This window comes from Solanum pennellii, chromosome 6 (genome assembly GCF_001406875.1).
Source record: "Solanum pennellii chromosome 6, SPENNV200".
NCBI lineage: Eukaryota > Viridiplantae > Streptophyta > Magnoliopsida > Solanales > Solanaceae > Solanum > Solanum pennellii.
This window is the reverse complement of record NC_028642.1, coordinates 44,780,865-44,802,021: the sequence shown is the minus strand read 5'-3', so window position 1 is coordinate 44,802,021 and position 21,157 is coordinate 44,780,865. Positions and strand designations below refer to the sequence as shown.

The window sequence follows — 21,157 nt, the reverse complement described above, 5'->3', positions numbered from 1 at the left end:
TAATAAGGTCCACAAAAGCCGCCAGATTATTAGTTAAACATAATTAGGAGCTCATAATGGCCACACCTTGTTCAAAAAGCCTTTTTAGGAATGTACACTCCTCTACTCTATGTTGGTGATGTCCCGACCTCGACTTAATCTTCGAGAAAAGACTCTCCCCTTGGAGTTGGTCAAACAAATAATCAATTATAGGGAGAGGATACTTATTCTTTATAGTGACCTTGTTCAATTTGGTGGTAGTTAATACAAATCCAAAGAGACCCATATTTCTTTTTCTAAAATAATACAGGAGCGCTTCATGGAAATATGCTATGTTGAATAAAACCCTTATTAGAAAATCATTGATTTGAGACTTTAATTCTTTTAACTCGGTCGGAGACATCCAGTATGGAGGTATTTATTGGGTTGAGTATCCGATAGCAAATCTATGTCGAAATTTATTTCCTGTTCAGGAAGAATTTTGGGTAAGTCATCTGGGAAGACATCCAGAAAATCCTTCACTATGGGGACCGACTCTAAAGGAGGAGTCGGACCCAAGGTCGTTGAACATAACAATGTGATAGACACATCCCTCCGAAATAATCTTGCAAGTTTTTAGACATGAAATAATTTGACCTCTAGGTATTGAGTTTCCCCTCTTCTATTCTAAAACTTGTTTATTAAGAAATTGGAATTTAAGCACTCTCGTTATACAATGAGTTGAAGCAAAAAAAATCTTGTAACCAATCCATCCCCAATATGACATCAATATCCAACTTATGAAGTTCTACCCAATTAACCAATGTGACTCTATTGGACAATAATCTGGGACAATTCCTATAGAGTATTTTAGCAATAATGGAATCACCCATTGGTGTAGAAACCAGAAAAGGTACAACTAGGACATCGGGGAGAACATCAAACTTCATAGCCACTAAAAGAGTTACAAAAAATAAAAATGGCACCAGGATCTAGCAATGCATACAAATTAATAGAAAATAATTTCAAAATAATGGTAACAATATCAAGAGAACCCTCTTGATCACCCCTAGATTTGAGAGCATAGAGGCGAATCTTCATAGGAATTAAGACTACTTGTTTGTGCCTGGTTACTATAACGCCTCGAAAGTCCTATGAACATATGATAGATCCTCACCTACTTAAAAAATGATTAAAATGATGTTTCCAGATCTAGACTAACATAATAAACTTCATTTAGAAGTATTAGAGTCTAAGTGTCAAAGAAAGACCTTGATGTCCGGAAACTAGCAAAATTGAACTAGTAGACGTCCTGGGGTTTGGTGAGGGTTTGAGAGTGTCATATGAAGTCTAAAACTTGGAAAAGAACTTTAAATAGGTAAATTATAGTATATAGGGTCTAAAAGTTCAGTCAGTACTCCCCATGGACCACCTGAAGGGTCCTTGAGGAAGACCCAAACATTGGCAAGCAAGCTGCCAAAGCAGCTTGCGACAACCAAGATGTGTACTCCGCCACGCATCGAGCCCCCTCCAAATGGTAGGAAAAAATTTCCTCGCAATGCGGGACATTTACGAGTCTCTCTACCGCAACCCGGATTTCAATAAAAAAATTGGAAAACTTCTCCCGCAACGTGCAGCCACTTTCCAGATTCATTTGCTTTGATTTTAAGTCAATTTGACCTCACAAAAAGACACAATTAAGTGACGGGTAGTTTGGGTATTTTAGGGGGTGACTCTATATTAATTTAGGATAAGTTGTAAGTCTTTCTAACACACACAAATCAAATCCTCAAATAAAAACCCAAAAGCTCTCACTTCTCTCTAAACTCTCTCTCTAACTCAACCACCATTGAACTGCTTTGGAAGCTCGGAGAAGAAGATCAAGTTCTCAACTCTTCTTATCAATTTAGTGGAATTAGTCTACATTAAGGTATGGATTCTTCACTCTTGGATTTCCTTTCCCCAAGAGGTCCTTTCAAAGTGGATTTCCAAACAATCAAATTCCAAGGGTTTTTCTCTACTAATTGGTTTTCTTCAATTGATGATTGATTGTGACTAATTATGATTACCCATGGCTAATTAAATGTATATTGTTGAGTTATTGATATTGATTAATGGTAATTCGTGTATATCGGGTCCTTTTCCCAATTTCCCTAAACCTTAGATCTTGTTTATGGGAATTGATGAATGTGTTGATTGTTAGACTCATTTTTAATTTTTTTTAATTCATTTATAGACTGGTTAGGGTCATTCATTGTTGGGATTTGATCTATTTATTGAAGATTTCATAATGAACCCTATTCCGCTAACCCTAGGTTATGGATTGAGTTTAATTAGTTAGTGATGATACAATTGACTTTGTTCGTGTATAGATTGCTATTTTATGATGTTATTAAGCCTATTGATGGGTGAATATGGTTGGTTGATGGTAATACCATTGAATGAGTCTTATGAAGGTTAATTAGTAATACCTTATGATCTTGAATCTTTTATTTCTATTATGATGGCTTATACTTGATGATGTTCAATTGAGGTATTACATGTGATTAGATTAAGTAGGAGATGGTATGATGAATGTAATTGAAATGTCTTGACTAGTTAATTGTGAGATTATGATTAAGGTATGATGATATAAGGTTGATTGTGAGTTACTTATGCGTCTTACTACGATATGATGATGACTATGTTAAACTCACAAATGAAGGATTGTAATGAAAGGACATTCTGATGCAATACCTAATGATCTAATGATATGATATATAAGGGGTTAGTCTCCTATGGCCTATACTATACTATGATGACTAATAAAGGATTAAAGACATCTCATAAAGGGTCTTTAGCTTAGCATCGAGCGAACTAGATATGAGAGGTGTCCCTTCCCAATGTGGGAATGTAGGTTCACAATGGTTCTCATGAGATAGAGATTACAATGCTATTGTACATAAAGAGGGTCTTAAGTATGTATCCTAGTTCTTGAAATATTTTGTCCCCATAGGAATACTAACTAGTGGATCCACCTAGAATGGTATGTTCATGTTTTGGTTCTACTTTGCATGTAGACCACCTTCTTTCGGTGTAGGGTTACATGACACCGAATTCCACATTTAGATTATTTGGTCTATGTTGGTTGAGTCCATTGTTCCCAAAAGTAAAATAAAGTAAAGAAGATGAGCACTAACTAGGGTGACTTATGGGGTTTGACTTAGTGTAGGTAGGGGTATGGGACTATATCTTTACATTGCACAATTTAGCCTTGAGGAAAGTCCTAGGAGGTTGCTCTTATGTTATTATGTATTGTGATATCATGAAATGTATAATGTTTACCTTATATGATGTTACTCTTATGTGATGTTGTTTAGATTGATGAACGTAGTATTGGTCTAAATTGCAGTATATGGTGATGACTACCTATTATGATATGTGTTATGAAGCAAGAAATTACTTATTTATACCTATTTTGTTTACTTGATTGTGTGGGGTTATGCTCCATATGAACATTGACTTGTAGGCTTGGGATGGATTGTTGGTGAGGTCTTGTATGTTGATGATATGACTTATTGAACATGAAATGCTAAGTTAACATTATGATGATATTTTTCTTATTTATGAACATGTCTTATGTTGTTGTGATCCTTATCTTGTATATGCTCTCTTGCATGTGCATAAAGGCTTTCCAAATGACTTAGCATGTTTCTAAAGAAATGGTTCATTTCATGCATGTCTTCAAATGATTTTATGTGCATATATCTATACTTGTTACAAGTGGTGTACTAACCCATATTTCTATGTTTTCTACAAATATGTAGGTTCCAGCCATTGAGTTCCTTGGAGGTCGATTGAAGAAGACTTGGACTCTTTTCTCCAAATAATTGTAGGTACTCATGTTCGAGGATGCTACCTTCTCTATCCTCTAGTTTTAAGTTGTATTGTGATAAATACATTGTTCAGTCCTTTATGATTTGACTATTGATGTAAGCCTATAATGGCATATTGACTTTGTATTGGCTATGTCAAACATTTGTACTCATTTTAGATGGTTCAATATGAGACGAAGTATTAGACTACTTTCTATGTATCTTATGTTGTCTAAATGAGAAGCCTATGTATGCTTCATATGCGAGGAGTCTTGAACTCCGTATGTAATATGCGAGAGGTATTGTAAACTTCACTCTATAGATATGTATGAAAAGTTTTAATTTTGCACACTTTTTAAACTATTAAATGTAATGACGAATGCTAAGAGGCTAGTGTTAGTCCTCTCCGAGGACGACGATACCGGTTACGTCTAGGGGGTGCTCCCTGGTCGTCACAAACTTATTATCAGAGAATGAGGTTAAAGAAATCTTAGCATTGATGTCTCGTTAAACCGCATATACGTAGAGTCTTGTTCATGGGTGTGAAGCGCGCTACAGTATGAATGAGAGGCTATGTGACTCTTAGGAATTCTAATTATTGGTAATCTTGAATACGTGTTGTGTCCTCTTTCATCTAATACTTTTCTTGTGGATATATGATATGACTACAAGATGTGCAGCCACAAGGAGAGTGGAGGAAGATTTATCTAATGCAGGAGTTCCTCCCAAAGGCAACCATGTCCCTCCAGAAGACAATCAAGTGCCTCCACAAAACCAAGGTCCGGTCATTCCTCCACCTATTACATAAAGAGATATAAGGTCGGCATTTATGACTTTGGCACAAGCTATGACTTGTCACATCCGAGGAGCACCCCCTGGATGTAACCGGCGTTGTCGTCCTATTCTAGGACTAAGACTAGTCTCTTAACTTACATCATTACATTAATAGGTCAAAATTAGCGGAAATTCAAAACTTTTTACTACTTCTACATTGATGTTTACATAGACCTCTACATACAAATAATATAGTTATATCGAGTATACATAGACCCTTCATATATGAAGAGTACTTGGTCTTCTACTTGTATTGAAAATAGATACATAAAATATAACATAGTCTCAAATATTCGTCTAATCTCAAAACAATCAAATAAGAGTATAACAATTTGGTCCCAACTCATACATCAATACAAATAAGAGCACATATAGGTCATACAATGTTTAATATCTAAATAAAAAGGAAAGAACATAATATTCTTAAAAACTAAAGCAACACCATAAGCTTGATAGTTGCATTGCCCTCATAAAGTGAGGACCTACCCAACATAGATGATTACGAATTCCAAGTCTTCTTCAAAGTCATCTCTAAAAGCCCTCAACGACCGGAACCTAGAATGTTGGGGAAAAGGAAAAAATGGATTAGTACACCAGTTTTACTAAGTATGAGACCATATGAACATATATCATGAAATCATGCTAAAAAGGGACATTTCATTAAGTATGCTTTTAACTTTGAAAACATTTATGCACATTCAACAAGATCATACCAATCAATAAGACATATTACTTAAGTCATAGGCATGTACATCACAAGAAAAACATTACAAACCTTAGTCAAGTCAACATGCATATCATATAATTGAACACATAGTCAAAGTAACTCTATCATCAAGTTATAATAGCAACAAGCATGAATAAGAGCACATTTCAATGACCAAAGCAGTACCATTACTCATAACCCTATTTAAGTCCACTTGTGCAATACTTAATCAAATAAACCTATCAAGAATCATAAATAATGTCTAACTTCACATAACATAACATCAAGTGTACATAATATCAAACTTTAGCAATATAGACCAAATACATATTCATAAGAATAATCAACATAATATATTGTCGTTAACATGTAAGATCATCATATACATATCATTTACATTTGTAAGAATATACATACATAAGAACAACATCCTAAGGCTTCCTTCAAGGCAAACTAGTGCAATACATAGGTAGAGTCTCATACTCCTACCTAGGCTAAGTCAAACCTCTTGTGTCCCATTAGATGGTTTATACTTCATTACTTCAATTTAATTTAGGGAACACTTGCCTTAAATGACATAGAACACAAGATCTAAGTATGGAATCCGGTGTTGTAAAACCTCACACCGATGGAAGGTTGTCTACAAATCAAACTAAAACCAAATATAAACATAGCTTTCTATGTGGATCCACTATCTAGTAGGAAAGACCTCAGGAAATTCCCTCACTACGGGGACCGACTCAATGGAAGGAATTTCAAAGTCTAAATATTGAACTCTTACTATATGGTATAAACACCCTTTAGAGATCATTCTACAAGCTTTAGAACAAGAAAAGATTCGACCTCTAGGAATAGAATTTCCCCTCTTCCACTCTAAAACAAGCTCATTTGGAAAGTTAAACTTCACCACCATTGTTCTACAATCTATAGAGGCAAAGCAAGCATGCAACCAATTCATACACACCATTGTTCTACAATCTATAGAGGCAAAGCAAGCATGCAACCAATTCATGCCTGATATGACATCAAAATCAAACATATCATGTTCTACTAATTCAACATTAGTAACTCTATTGGGAAACATTATAGGATAATTTCTATTACCCTATTTGCAACCACCAACTCACCCACCGGGGTAGTCATTATGAAAGGTTCATTTAGAATGTCGGGTAAAATCTCAAACTTCTTAGCTATCAAGGGAGTAACAAAAGATAATGTAGCGTCCGGATTAAGTAAATCATATACATGAATTGAGAAGACTTTCAACATATCGGTCACCACATCGGGAGAAATCTCTTGCTCACCTCTAGAGCGAAGAGCATAAAACTGATTCTTCTTCGGAGCATCATTAGAACCATTTGCTTGAGATTTACCACTACCCTTATCTTGGACCTTCACATTAGAGCAACTCGTAACCTTGTGTCCACTCTTTCCACAAACCAAAGCAATTGCCCTTTCCAACTAGACATTCACCAAGATGACCCTTTCCACATTTGGCACAAGTAGGCTTCTTGTTCGGTGAACAAGTAACCCTTTTTTTTAGGCTTAGGGTTAGAGACCCTATAATCCCTAGCCTTAGGAAACTTTGAAGGAACTTGATTAGAAACCCTCTTTTTGAACCTAGGCTTGTCTTGGATATCACGCCTACCCTTTGAAGAACCACCATCAAAAGATCTTACCCTCTTGGCATCTCTATTCTTCCTCTCAGACCTTGCATCTTCCACTTGTTGAGCATGAACCATGATACGAGAAATGTTCATATTGTCATGTAGCATAAATATATTAAACAACCTGTCATTTAAAGAATTAAAAAAAATATTATTAATAAATTTAAAATTGTGACATGACATCTTAGTAGCAGAAAGATAATGTATTTTTTTGTGTCAAGTATATTTTGAGAAAAATAAACAAGATTAAATAATATTGTAATCATAAAACAAAAGTAATATTCCTAAGTAATTTCTCAAATATAGTGAAAATTACTCTAAAACATAAAAAATACACAATACACCTATAAACTGGAAACCGTTGGAGTAAAAATACTTAGAGTCAATTTCCCAAATGGTCACCCAAGTTAAGGGAATTGCCTTAAAATATCATTTATGTTTCATTTAAGACTAAAACATCACCAACTATCACTATTTTCCTCCAGATATACTTGACAATTCAAAAACATCACTCTCTCCTAGTTGACATGCCATGTTATTAAAGTCTTTTTTTAATAATAGACTAATTTAATTCATTAAACTCATTTAACTAAAATAATGATCATATTGTTTTGAATTTTTTTAATTAATTTATTAATAATAAATTTTCATACTTAAAATCTTTTATCATAATTAAACATTTTATTTTTTTATGTTACGCAGAATGCGTTTTTAAAACATACTATAATCTCATCAATTTTAAATACTTATAAACATATACATTCAAAAAATATTGATATACAAATCACTCATGAACGCTAATTTACTTCAATTAATCATAAATTGTATAATAAATCAATAATATTAGGTCGATTAATTATTAAAAAATAATTATTTGTGTGCTTTGAAATTCATATATACTTGCAATATCTTTTTCTAAAAGAAAGTAGTAAGTGAATAATATTTATAGAAAATAAAATTTTGATCTTTATTTATCAGTATATTAATCTCATATAATATGTATACTATGAATTAAATAAGTAAATTCAATTAATTATTAGTTTATTTATTGATGTTTAATTGTATGAAAAGTTATAATATAATATAATAGAATAAAAGAATACAAATAAAAATAATAATAATAATTTTCTCTTTCTTATCAATTTTTTTGTCAACCATACAAATTTATATAAATACTTTTATTAAAAAATTGTTTAGAATTTTTAAATAATTTAGTTAGGAATTTTAACATTATCAGGTAATAAGTGCACACAGAGATTTTTTCATTGAATTTTGTTTTGTGACAATATATAAAGTTACTAGACTTTTTAAATTACTTTTCTTATAATCTACATAAATTTTCATGTAATTTATATATTTATTTAGAGAAATAAGTTTGATGAATTAAATAGGTCTAGTATTTTTTAAAAATGATTATAATGACAGGGCATATCAACTAGAATTTAGGAAGACTTTTGAGGTATTTAATATTTTTAATGCATAAAAAATATAATATTATTCACTTTCTTCTTTTATTTTCAAAAAAAAAATATCGGAAGCATGGATTGCAAAATATACAATTAATATTATTATATTGACCTTTAATATTATTGATTTATTATACAACTTATGATTAATTGATGTAAATTAATGTTAATGAGTGATTTGTATATAAATATTTTTTTGAATATATATGTTTATAAGTACTCAAAATTGATAAAATTATAGTACATTTTAAAAAAGTATTCTTCATAACATAAAAAAACAAAAAGTTTAATTATGATAAATAATTTTAAGTATGAAAATTTATTCTTAATAGATTAATAAAAATTTATTCTTAATAGATTAAAAACAAATCAAAAATAATATGATCATTATTTTAGTTAAATAGATTTAATGAATTAAATTAGTCTATCATTAAAAAAAAAATTAATAACATGTCATGCACTAAGAAAGAGTAATAATTTTAAATTGTCAAATACATTTGAAAGAAAATAATAATAATTAAATGATATTTTAATTATAAATGAAACATAAATAATACTTCAAAGCAATTCTCTTAATTTCGCATGTGCATTTAGAAATTGACTCAAAAACTGAGAGTGGTCGGAGGATTTCAGAGAGAAGATAAATATAAACAAGTGCACTCAATTAACGTGAAACGAAAATAGGGTCATATTCCATTACCAATTGTTGTCTTCTTGATGGGAAGGGACCATTGCCAGTTGTTGTACAGTTGCAATTCGAGTTAATGTTTATCTAAATTTGGCAGATCAATTCTATATTGCTTTGTGAAACCCTAGAAATCTGGGTGATTGAATAAAGAGATCTAACATGTCTGAGAAGAAGAAGATGAGAAGTGAAGCCAGCAGCAGTAGCAGCAATAGCATCACTGCTGGAAACGATTCTATTGTTGTTGAGGTTGGTCGACGTAGAAACTCATGTGGTTATTGTAAATCCGGTGGTCCTACTAGTATCTCTCACGGTAATCCTATTTCCAATTCCATTGCCTTATCATTGAAAGCTTTATCACAACTACCACACCTTTTTTGTTTGCCTTAGTTCCGTTAGTAATTTGTCTCAAACACTAGATTTGGAGAAATCCTAGCCCCACTTTTATGGTGACACAATACTTGATGTGTGTGGTTTAGTCGCATGTACATGCTCAAATCTGTTGCAGATAACACCTGGAATTGAAGTTGGGAGAAGGGTTGGAGTGCAGCCCATGATTTCCACAATTTCTATCCTGTGCCCAAACTGTACAGGGGATTTCTTCATTATATGAGAGAAATATCAAATGAATAGAGCAAAATGAATATTTTTTTTTTCCTATTGTGCATTAAGTCATGTCACTAAAAGAAAATGAATCAATTGAATATAAATTACAACACTACACTACAGCGCAACACTAAATTAACTCATAAGAGGACATTTGCACTTGAAGTGCATGAACATACCAGAACTTCAATTGGAGCTTCTACCTAAATTTATATGCTTGATTTGCAGGATTATGGGCACGCAGTCTGACAGTTGATGACTATCAAGGTTAGTAAATTTGCAGCCATTCACACTGTAAAACCCAGATTTTGCTTGTTTATTTGAACCCTTTATCTCTAATAGCCTGAGACATGCTATTACCTGATATTATTATTTACCTGTACCTTTACCTCAATGATAGCTAATACACTAGTGGGATGTTTAGGTACGGGCCATAAGGTGACTTGTTTACTTTCTGAAAGAATACAATGACACCATATGGTATATGCTGTTTTGCGTACGTCATTGCCTTCCTTATATATACTCATATTACAGTACTTATTTAATTTTAGAATTTGTATGCTGTAATTTATGTTCCATAAGCTATCTAAAAGACTTTGTCGCGCATGCAGACACAACATCTCTTCTCATTGAGAATGCACACTCTCCCATGTATATTTTTTCATAGAAGCAACAGTCTGTCTTTCTCATGTGATTCTGGTCACAGAGATGCTTTCAATTTGATGAATTTCCTTATCTATTTTTTTTATATTGTTGTGCATTGGTTTTCCATTTTGTAGCTCTTCTAGATAGAGGATGGAGAAGATCTGGCTGTTTCCTATACAAACCAGAGATGGAAAAGACATGCTGTCCATCTTACACCATCCGTCTCAAAGCAAATGATTTTGTTCCTTCCAAAGAACAACGCCGAGTACTGAATAGAATGCAGAGGTATCTTAAACTTTCCCCTGTTCTTTATGATTGATAAGTTAATTCTAGTTAAAGTTTGTGCTTGCCAATAAAACAGCATTGATAAACGAAAACCCTTTAATTAACTCCGGTAAATGCCTAATACTGTGCAAATTCAGAGCATTATTGTTTGGGTACCACAAATGATGATAATGGATAAAAGGCAGTCTCACTAAATTTTTTCACCTTTTTCTGGGTCTGAATAGGAATCCTAACTCCATGATGCTCTTTTATTTGAATGATTCATATGGGTCACACAATTTTTCAAGACTAATTTCCACTGTTTGGAAATTCCGTGCTCCTTCATCATGTGGGGCTGTCTTTTGTGTAAATGCATGTTCAAAATGCATTTGAGAACACAGGGAAGTGTACTAACTCTAAGCAATTGAGTGGTTATTGTGAAAACCTCTGTTGGTTCATCTGAAAGTAGGTGGTAATGTTTCCATTGTTTCTGAAGCTTATATACGTGTTTCATAATTATTCTGATATCCTCAGTGAAGTTCTTTTCCGTTTTTATATATATGTTCTCTAGGAACTGTCATTACTGCATCATATCACACGGACGGACCACAAAGTGCCAATAGTGTAATACACTTGGACACTCCAATGCTTTAGCCATTGTCGAACTATGAAGGCAAGCTTGGACAGTTTACCCAGTAACTGAGTTGCAGGGTTTGTTGGATGCTCTTGGGTTATAATGTGAGTGCGGGGAAGGGATGCAGGGGGAGAGAGAGAGAGAGAGAGAGAGGATTAACTGTATTTACTATTTACAGTCCATCATAAGTTAAAGATGCCAAACTAGAAGAATCTAAAGATAACCGTATTTAGAGTTTGATTGTTGTTAATATCAAGGTCATTAATTCTAGCGTGTAATCTGTGAGACTGTGACTCAACAAACATCAAAATTTAAGGATGATTTTTGGCTATTTGGCATTCAATTTTGAGTTATTTTTTGTATAGATGATTCAGCTTGAATAAAATTGAATGTTTAGGTTTCTGGATGGCACGTTAGATAAAAGTTCAGATGAGTTTATGGATGCAACAGACACTTCAGGCAATTCAGAAATCACTACCTCTAGTCAAAATCAAAGCCTTGCAGCAACAAAGTCCTTGACAGGTGACGTTGAAGAGAAGTACAAAACTGAACCGTTGATCCCCCATTTGGAAAGTCAGATAGATAATGCAGTACATGTGTGCATTGGAAGTGGGGATCTTTCTTCTGATTTTCAGTTTCCAAAAGCCTCTGTAAAAAAGGTTGCACCTGCGAAAAGAAAGTTATCCACTGAAGGGTCAGAGGATCTGTTATTTACCAGCAACATCTCGTTCCAGATTGCAGCTACTTTAAGACGACAAAGAAAAGGTGTTGAACATGGAAAATCATCACAATTGGGGGCTGGGGAAAGGGGGCAAGCTGCTGATACCCCCAAAGTTATTGCTGCAACACTAGCTACCCATCTAAACTCTCTAGCAGAATCATTGGGATTATTAGTTAGAGCTTGCAACGGACATATAAACTTTTATTCTTCCGAAAGACGAGTTGATAAAGATGCCGTAGTCAGCAGCCATAATGAGTTGAAGCAATCCTCATCAGGAAGCTGTAATAAACAGAGCTTCTCATCAACAGTACATGAAAATCATGAACTCAAAAAGAGGAAGTTTGAGGTTCGTCTTAAAAGGTCCAGTTTTGATCCCGAAGAATATTCCTTGTATAGGAGGTACCAGATTAGAGTGCACAATGATTCTCCTGATGAAGTCGCTGAGAGCTCATACAGGAGATTTTTGGTTGATACACCCATAATATTTGTTCCCCCATCGGGGGACCTTACTGTCCCCGCTTGTGGCTTTGGTTCTTTCCATCAGCAGTATCTGATTGATGGACGGTTGGTTGCAGTTGGAGTCATAGATATTCTCCCAAAGTGTTTGTCAAGTAAATATTTATTCTGGGATCCAGATCTTGCCTTCTTATCATTAGGTAAGTATTCAGCCCTTCAAGAAATAAGGTGGGTTACACAGAATCAAGTACATTGCCCTAGTCTCCAGTACTATTATCTGGGTTACTACATCCACTCCTGCAACAAAATGAGATACAAAGCAGCATACCGGCCTTCTGAGCTACTCTGCCCTTTGCGTTATCAGTAAGTTTCTCTTCTTTGTATAGCTTATGAACAGATACATTGTTAATTTGAGATTAAGGATAATATCCTTTTTTCTTTCAAAACTTTGCTATTCTGCTATCTATGTTTTAGGTAAATTGTGAGTGTTTCTCCTGTTCTAGATTTGTAAGTATTGTTCTTAGATAAAGAAGGGTGCAGTGTTTTGGTTGCAGCATAAGTTAAATAATTTTTGCCTGCTTCTGTTTAAGCAGAAAATTTGTTCCTTTCTTCTTGCTGCTTATGTAAAACTAGCATTTTACTGGTGCCTTGGGCAAGGACATTTTCAATTATCCTCATTTTCTTGAATCGATTTCTATTATTTATCTCAGGTTAGAAGCAAAGTAAAGGTCTTAAGTTGCTTGAACTTCGGGTGCGGGTGTCCGATACGGGTGTGTATCTAGATGTCAGATCTTTAATGATCTAATTTTTAAGATTCGGAGATATGGATCCATGTATGGATATGGGTGTGGGGATTCACCTAAAAATAATTACAATATCTAAAAATAGAGTTTTAAACCTAAATAATGAGATATTTTGTGGAGAATTTGACGAGAATCCTGGAAGGATATTAAAGGAAAAGGAGTGACATAGAAATTTCTATATAAAAGGTATTCTATTTTCTTCAATTTCATCTTTGCTTTTGTAGTGATGGTAGAAATAATTAAAACTGTCCAGGTTTTCCCTTCAAGTTTGGTAAAAGTACCCTAATTGGTTGACCAAATCGGACAGGGATCCCACACTCACACCCCTGTCGTGTCGACACGGGTGCGACACCAAAAGTGAAGAGTGCGAGCAACTTATGGGAAGTTAAAGAATTATGGTAAGGAGCAATTTAGTGAATTATAGATGATTGCTGAAGTTCATGTTAAAGAACAACTTAAGTTATCAAATCTTAAGCACTGTAAATATCTTAAGTTCTAGTTCATTGCATTGAAATAGAAAAGGGATACAAAGTCATTAGTTGGATATTAAAGGGATGTGACTGGGGTCAGTAAACACAATCTATTTGGCAAAATGATTAAAGGAGAGATTTTCCAAGTCTATTTGATGCTGCTGCAATGGATACTCTTAAATCATAATTCTAATATATAGATTATGATTTCACAGCAGAAAAAATTTCAAATTCCTTTTCGGTTTTTGAGTTCTCAACAACAAAAATCTCTTTGGGCAAATGGATAAAAGAGAGTTTTTTCAAGTATATTGTGATTTTGAAGTATGCCCTCAGGCTAGTATTGGTGTTGCGTAACATAGGCACTGTCTGTTGATGGGGCATGTTTATGTACAAATGCACACATTCACACGCACACAGATTCTCTTGTAATACCATTTTAATAGGAACATTATTGTCATTAATCAAAAGCGGAGCTATTCACTACTTCTTCAATCAGACCTGTCATTCCCTCTCTCTCTCTCTCTCTCTCTTATTTCCTTTTCAAGCTGTCATTTCCCCTGCTTTTCCAATGACCGGTATAACCATGAAATTTCAAGCATACAAGCTCTGATATACCTTACCAATCCTATTGAGGCACCAAAAGCCCTTACTAACAAGCATGTAGAAAATAAAAGCTAGAAAGAACTAAATATCCACCACTTGACTATGTTGCTCGGACTCTTCAAAAATACCAACTGGTGCATGTTAGATTCGCCAAAAGTAGTCTATTTTTGGAGAATCCGAGACGGGTCGGCATCAAAAGTGGAGAGTCCGTGCAACTAAGCCATTTGAAGTCATATACACCACTTTTCCACTGTTCTGTGGAATTAAAATAGGAATTTGCAGCTTGCCCTTCTGAAGGCTCAAAGGCAGGGGCATGATAATTTATTCGACTAGAAGGCATAAACTGAGCTCTTGAAAGCCATGAATGCAGAAAATTTTATGAGTTTGGAGTGGTTCACTGGGGACGGGGAATTGGAGAATCAGAGTAGCAGTTGAATCTCAGAAGGGTAAGCTAGGCTGAGTATGTGTAGTTTTGGGTGCTAGTTTTTAAGCTATATCTCTGTTCCTGATGCATAGGTACAATTTGAAAGACAATTTGTTGGAGTTGCCCTGAATATGGTTTTAGAGAAGAAGGGAAGAACATATTGCACAAGATGAAGAGATGCTGAGGTTCTCGAGTTATGGCCAAGTATTTAATTGGTCAAAAAATAGCAGCCACAAAGAAAATTCTAATTAACTTGCCTTGGATATATAAACTCAATTTTGTATTATTTTTAATTTGTTGCATCCAACAATGAACCAATCTTGTCGGTGTCAGCTCAGTTGCTTTCGCAGTGGGGGGAAAAGGAGCATCCTGAAAGGGCTCTGTATAATGATGAAGTGAGCTTCTGGACTATGATAGATGAGTTGTACTGCAACTTGTTTTCTTCTTAAGAGTAAAATGACAGTTTTGTCGGTAATGTAATTAGGGATAGGGAATTAAGTCAATTAACAGGGGTATTTTGGGTAAAGATAAAATGGGCAAGGTTAGGTATAAATCATGATGGGTAATTGTTCTGAGATCTTCATTTATTCCTCTTTGTTAAGAGATGGCATTTGGCATCGCCATGTATGTGATTGACTGATACCTGCTGGTTAACTGATGGCTAGTTATGTTGAATAAGTTGTTAAATATATGGCACAACTTCAATTTACCAAGAACATGACCGCAGATAGGAGGGTCGAAAGGTCGCGGATAAGGTAGAAGGTTAGTAGGTAGTGGAGTCTTGTCTTGTTTTTCGACGGGTTTAGGCTTAGTGGTATCTGTGGTAGTATTAGCCTATTCTTGTAGTGTCTTGCTTTTCATTTCTGTCATCATCTGTTGTTTGTGGTATTTTGGTAATTGCACTATTTTGTTGTTATTACTGGTCCTTAATTAGTTGCTATGTTTTCTTTATGTTGTTTTCTCGTTTCATAGCTACTTCGATTTGTTTTACTCGAGCCGAGGGTCCTCCGGAAATAGCCTCTCTAACTCCGCTAGGTAGGGGTAAGGTCTACGTACACTCTCCCTTACCAAGAACCCCTTGTGGGATTTCACTGGGTATGTTGTTAAATAGATGGCCTGATCTATTGTGGCATCTAGTGTGACTGACTTGGAGCCTAGTCCCTATGCACCTTATATGCTAATAAGCTTTCATTATGTCATTTTCCGTTATGGCCTTGGCTTAGTATTGGACAATAACAGAAAAAGTAATGGGAATAATCTTTATAATTTATCTTTTACAATATCATGACTAGTTTTAAAAGTGCTAAATATGCTTATCGCTATCCAGTCCTATGCAATAAAAGTGCTATCAGTAAGAAATATAAAAGGTATAGTTGAAGGTTTTACACTTTTCTAGTTGTAGCTGACCAGTGGTTGTTTCATGTGGAACAATCAAGCCCTTTGACTGCCCAATCTTATTACCTAGTCAGTCCCTAATACTAGTTTCAACCAACTTAGCTAGTATGAGAGCCTGATTGACAAATCTCTTTTTGGATAATTTAAGGTTCATGTTATCTTTAACCCTTTTTGTGTGTGTAATTGCTGGAACCCCAAAATGTTGAGGTTTATCCTGTTGGGAAATCAAGCCACACGGCACTTCTTATGTAGGTAGCTTTAATCATTTAGCCAGCGGGAGCATGAACTTCAGCTGTTTCTATATTGTTAATTAATGAGTTGTTTTAAATGTTAATCGTTTTTCCTGTTGAATAGTAAGTATCATTCACCAATACCTGATATTGCAGAGCCTTGGTCAGATGGATTTTGGTACCAGCCCAAATTTTGTTTTTCAACTGACGATATTTCTTCTGATTAGGTGGGTTCCATTTGATGTTGCCAAGCCACTGCTCGACATGAAATCGTACATGGTTTTATCTGATTTTGCCACACAAAATGGGCAGCCTCTTCCTCCTAGTAACCTTGAAAATTATGATGAGCAAAATGATCAACAACACTTTCACGGATCAAATGATATTTTTGTGGGTGAGGATGAGGATGAGGAAATGGATGAATTTAACTATGAAGATTCAGATATTGCTGAGAGCAGTAACATCCAACTGCCCAGAGTAGAAGACAGAGATGTTGGTAGCATTTTGATTGGGTTGAAGGAAGTTCGTCTGAGATACAAAGTAATGCTAATTGACCTGTCACAATAACTTCCATTTGCGCTAAGTTATGTAGTCCTAATCATAGTTGCTCTAAACTGAAAAATGTGGATCACAAATGAAGTCATTTCTTAGAAGTATGTGCTTTGAAATGAAAAATGACAAACACAAATGAGAGATAGAGAAACCCAAAGAAGTATCAAGTATTGAGTTGGTTCTCAAAAATGGTTATCCCGTTGAAAAATTAGGCCTTAAAGATTGAGAGTTTTGATATGCTGCTACTTTTCAAGTCTGCTTTCATGTATTTGCAACTCTTAGTACTAAATGGATAGCTTGAGTAAGCACACTATTACGGAAAACCATGCAAAAATATTTTTTACCAGCTGTTTTTACCTGTTCTGTTCTTATTACTAACTGGGCTTTTTTCTTTCTTACAAGGATTTGAGGCAAGCTTTTGGTTCCCGTGAAAGGCGGTTTATGGAGACTCAACTACACAGATACATGAGGGCTGTTGGTGTTGAGCTTTCTGAAAGAATGGTTTATTCGTTGGGCTAACTCTTCAATGAGTAATACAATTTGTAGAATTTCAATGCAAAAGTTCTTGTCCTCATTGTGAATATCATGTCCTTCTCGAGTTGTTAGGGCAGCTGCCAGAAGTTGGTTGTTCAATCGTGTATTCCTTGGTGTGTTTGGGAGATTCAAACTAGAGGAAAATTAGTACTTTTAAGTGTTCAGTTAAGCTGCATTGTGCATTTGTCATAACGTAGAGATTTGCAGTTGGTACGTACCGCTCTGCTAGTCGACCTGGTCGAACAAGGATCAGATTTGGGTAAAATTACTCAATAAGGTACTTTATTGGAAATCTTGTAAGGATTATATGGCTGTCTTTACCTCTTTTCCATGTATAAATGGTAGCAGAACCGTCTTCTTCTAGCGTCCTTGCAATACAATACTAATTTTATTGCAATAAGGTGTACATGTAGGGGTGGGCATGATTACCATAAAGGAAGAGTCTTTGTACTTGTTTTTCTCGAGAACTAGTTGGAGGCACAATGTTCTTGATAAAGATAAATAGTCTTTTAGTTAGCACAATAAGTGTTCCATAGTGAGACACATCATTCCTTAACATCTTTTAAATTTCTAAGTATCTTATATTTTATCTTTATTTTATTTTTCATTTACACTGGAAGAAACAATTTGAAAACACGGAAATAAACCGAATCGAAATAGAAAAAATTGAACCAAACTGAATTAGTTTGGTTTAATATAAGTGCACATTTTTCCAAAATTGAAAGTCGAAGAACCAAATCGAAGTTTGATAAAATCAAATCGAATAATCGAATGCCCACCTCTAGGTACAAGTATTCCCAAGATTATGATTGAAATTTTAGAAATATACCTTAACAAAAGTAAGGTCTCATTACCTCCTTAACTCGTTTTTTTTTTTGAAAAAAAGTATATACTTTTTTGGCTTACGTGACATCCAAATATCTCTCACGCGCCTCAACTGTGTGGAGTCATGGAGTGTCTCATGTAAGTCAAAATGTGTCCAATTTTTTTTTAAAAAAAATAAGTTCACGGGAGCAATAAGACATTATTTTAGTTAGGGTGTGTCCCTGGATTTCGGTAATAGTCTATGGGGTACTTGTACCTTATCCCAATTTTATAGAAGGTTTATGAAATTGTTTGACACAATTAACGAATATTGACCATACATCTTATATTCACATGAATAACTGTCACACGGGCAGATTATCGCACCTAAATTTATTGCCAGAGGTTAACCGAGTGTGCGACAATAAAGTCCCACACAACTCAGCCTGTTTACAACCTATTTTGTCTAACGTTTGACAACTTCTTTTTTCTTTCTTTTCTTCCTTAGATTATTTTTTGTTGCTTAACATTAAAAGGCACACAAGATACACGGGCAAACCCAACCTTTATATTAATAATCAAAACAATACGAAAGGCCTCACTCGTTAGAACAACAATTCTATTCAACTTTGACTTCGACTTCGACTTTGGCACAATCACAAGTCGATTGCTTTCGTTGACACTATTTAAAATTCTCACGTTTTTTGTAAGTGTTTTAGTAAAATTCAAGACATAAATCTACCCTCTTTCACCCTTTAATTCGTCCAACATCAAGGCTGCACATTTATAGACCATGTGGTAGCCTTGTGTTTTACATTGTATAACTTTGTGACACGTGTCTTACACTTGTCATGTTTGAAGTGTGAAGCATCCCTTGGATCGTCACCCTTATCGAAGTTAGCCAATTTATCTGCTGCCACTATGATAGAATTGAGAGTTTGGACATTTTACCCTTCTTAACTCTCTTTATGCCCATCCCTTCAACCCGCTCATGAAATAGTGCAACTTATCTTCCTCAACCATGTTGCCTGTATTGAGCATCAAGGACAAAAACTACTTGACATAAGTCCTCAGTGTGCTGCTTTGTTTCAATCGTCGCAACTCATCCCTTGCCACCTAAAACGAATTGCTTGGAAGGATTTGAGTTCAATTCTTTCTTTAATGCTTTTCACATTTCAATTTATAGAAGATTCACACTTTCCACTTCAGCAACCGTTATTCTTCGGACACTTTAACATCATCACCCAAGTACATTGTCGTGACTGATACCTTTTCACCATTCGAATTTTTTTTTGGGCTTGGAGTAGTTTCTGACATTCCAAAGAAAGTTCTCCTATTCCTCAGCACTCCTCACACCATTGTCAGACTTAGGTTCAGGCACATTCATCCTTATGGGGTTAATAGTTCCTGGTAACGCCCAACGTAGAAGAAGAACTTCACCACACAAGTCTTCCTTCTCTTTTTGCTGATGACTTCTATCAGTTACGTGTTTGGCTGCATATTCTGCCTCTACCATTTCAACCTTTTCATTCAAGACCTGTTTTGTCAAGGTTGACTCTGCATTCACCCTTTAAATTTGAGTGATCGGATAAATCAAGTCCTCCCTATCGCTATTCCGACCAATAGGTGCTTCTAATTGTGTTATCATCTCCCGTAATTCAGCATTTTCACCAGCCATCGAGTTACTCTAGCCAATGATCTGATATCAATTGTCACACAGGCAGATTAATTACCTAAGTTCACTGTCAAAGGTTAACCCATTGTGCGACAGTCAAGTCCACACTTAACCAGCCTGTTTGCAGTCTATTTTGCCTAACGTTTGACAATATGTTTTTTCTTTCTTTTCTCTTTTAGATTATTTTTATATGCTTGACATTAACAAAATATACTGTCAAACCCAACATTTATATTAATAATAAAAACAATACAAATGACCTCACTCGTTAGAACAATATTTATGTCTCATCTTCGACTTCGAAGGCACAATCACAAGTCGATTGCTGTATTTTACACTACTTAAAATCCTCACATTTTTTCAAAGTGTCTTTGTGAAATTCAAGATATAAATCTTCCCTCTTTCACCCTCTAATTCATCCATCATTAAGGTTGCACATTTATAGACCATGTGGCAGCCTTGTCTTTTACATTGCATAACTTTGTGACATATGTGTTATGGTTGTTTTGTTAAGAGGTTACTAAATTAAACTTAAGTTGACATCGCCAACTGGTAAGGCATACAAATTTCGAATTCAAAGAACATACAAGAGTTGAATGAATTTGGACACAAGTGGTTCCAAAAAGATAACTGCCACATGTGCTTGGCATGTGACTTGCTGATTGTGTTTTCAGCCTTTGCTTCCATGTCTGTACAATGTCTAGAGGTTGTATGGGCATTATTTGATCAAAGTCTATTCGAATCTATCTGCCCATTTTTTGTGCCTGCGCACTTGCTAACGTCTTGCCGCTGCCTTGACTGCGTTTTCTTTAAACATGCTAGCTTTTAATCCACTTGTGTCATTCACTGTTTTCTTGTTGTGTAACCTTCATATTTGTCTATGCTTTAATTTATCTCAACTCAATTTTTCGCACTTGACCTGATCGTGTGTTATCCATATGTCAAACTTGCCCACAACCGATGTCGATCAGCACCCATGCCATTCCATGGCATGTTGCCTGCCAACACCCATGTCATATCATGACATTGTCTCACAAATTTTTTGGCACCACTAAGTGATGCTAACACTTTAATCACATAATACATGATTGATTCAACCTTCACCTCATCCCTTGACAAAGTCATTCATGCCAACCTTTTGCCGTCACCCTGCCATGTCGAGTAACTCAGT

The 21,157-nt window shown here is 34.9% G+C and overlaps 1 protein-coding gene across 2 annotated transcripts; it reads left to right on the top strand.

The window, feature by feature from the left end:
* Positions 1–9,090: 9,090 nt before the first annotated feature.
* LOC107023673 (arginyl-tRNA--protein transferase 2-like) lies at positions 9,091–17,957 on the top strand. Of its 2 annotated transcripts, XM_015224438.2 has the most exons (7): positions 9,381–9,483; positions 10,005–10,043; positions 10,201–10,272; positions 10,556–10,706; positions 11,717–12,859; positions 16,649–16,961; positions 17,376–17,957. In XM_015224438.2, exons 3-7 carry the CDS (start codon positions 10,254–10,256, stop codon positions 17,490–17,492), a joined length of 1,743 nt encoding a protein of 580 aa, XP_015079924.1. In that variant the 5' UTR covers positions 9,381–9,483; positions 10,005–10,043; positions 10,201–10,253; the 3' UTR covers positions 17,493–17,957. The 2 variants fall into 2 exon arrangements, with proteins under 2 accessions (XP_015079923.1, XP_015079924.1); XM_015224437.2 differs by lacking the exon at positions 10,201–10,272 and having other exon boundaries at positions 9,091–9,483.
* The last annotated feature ends 3,200 nt before the right edge of the window (positions 17,958–21,157 follow it).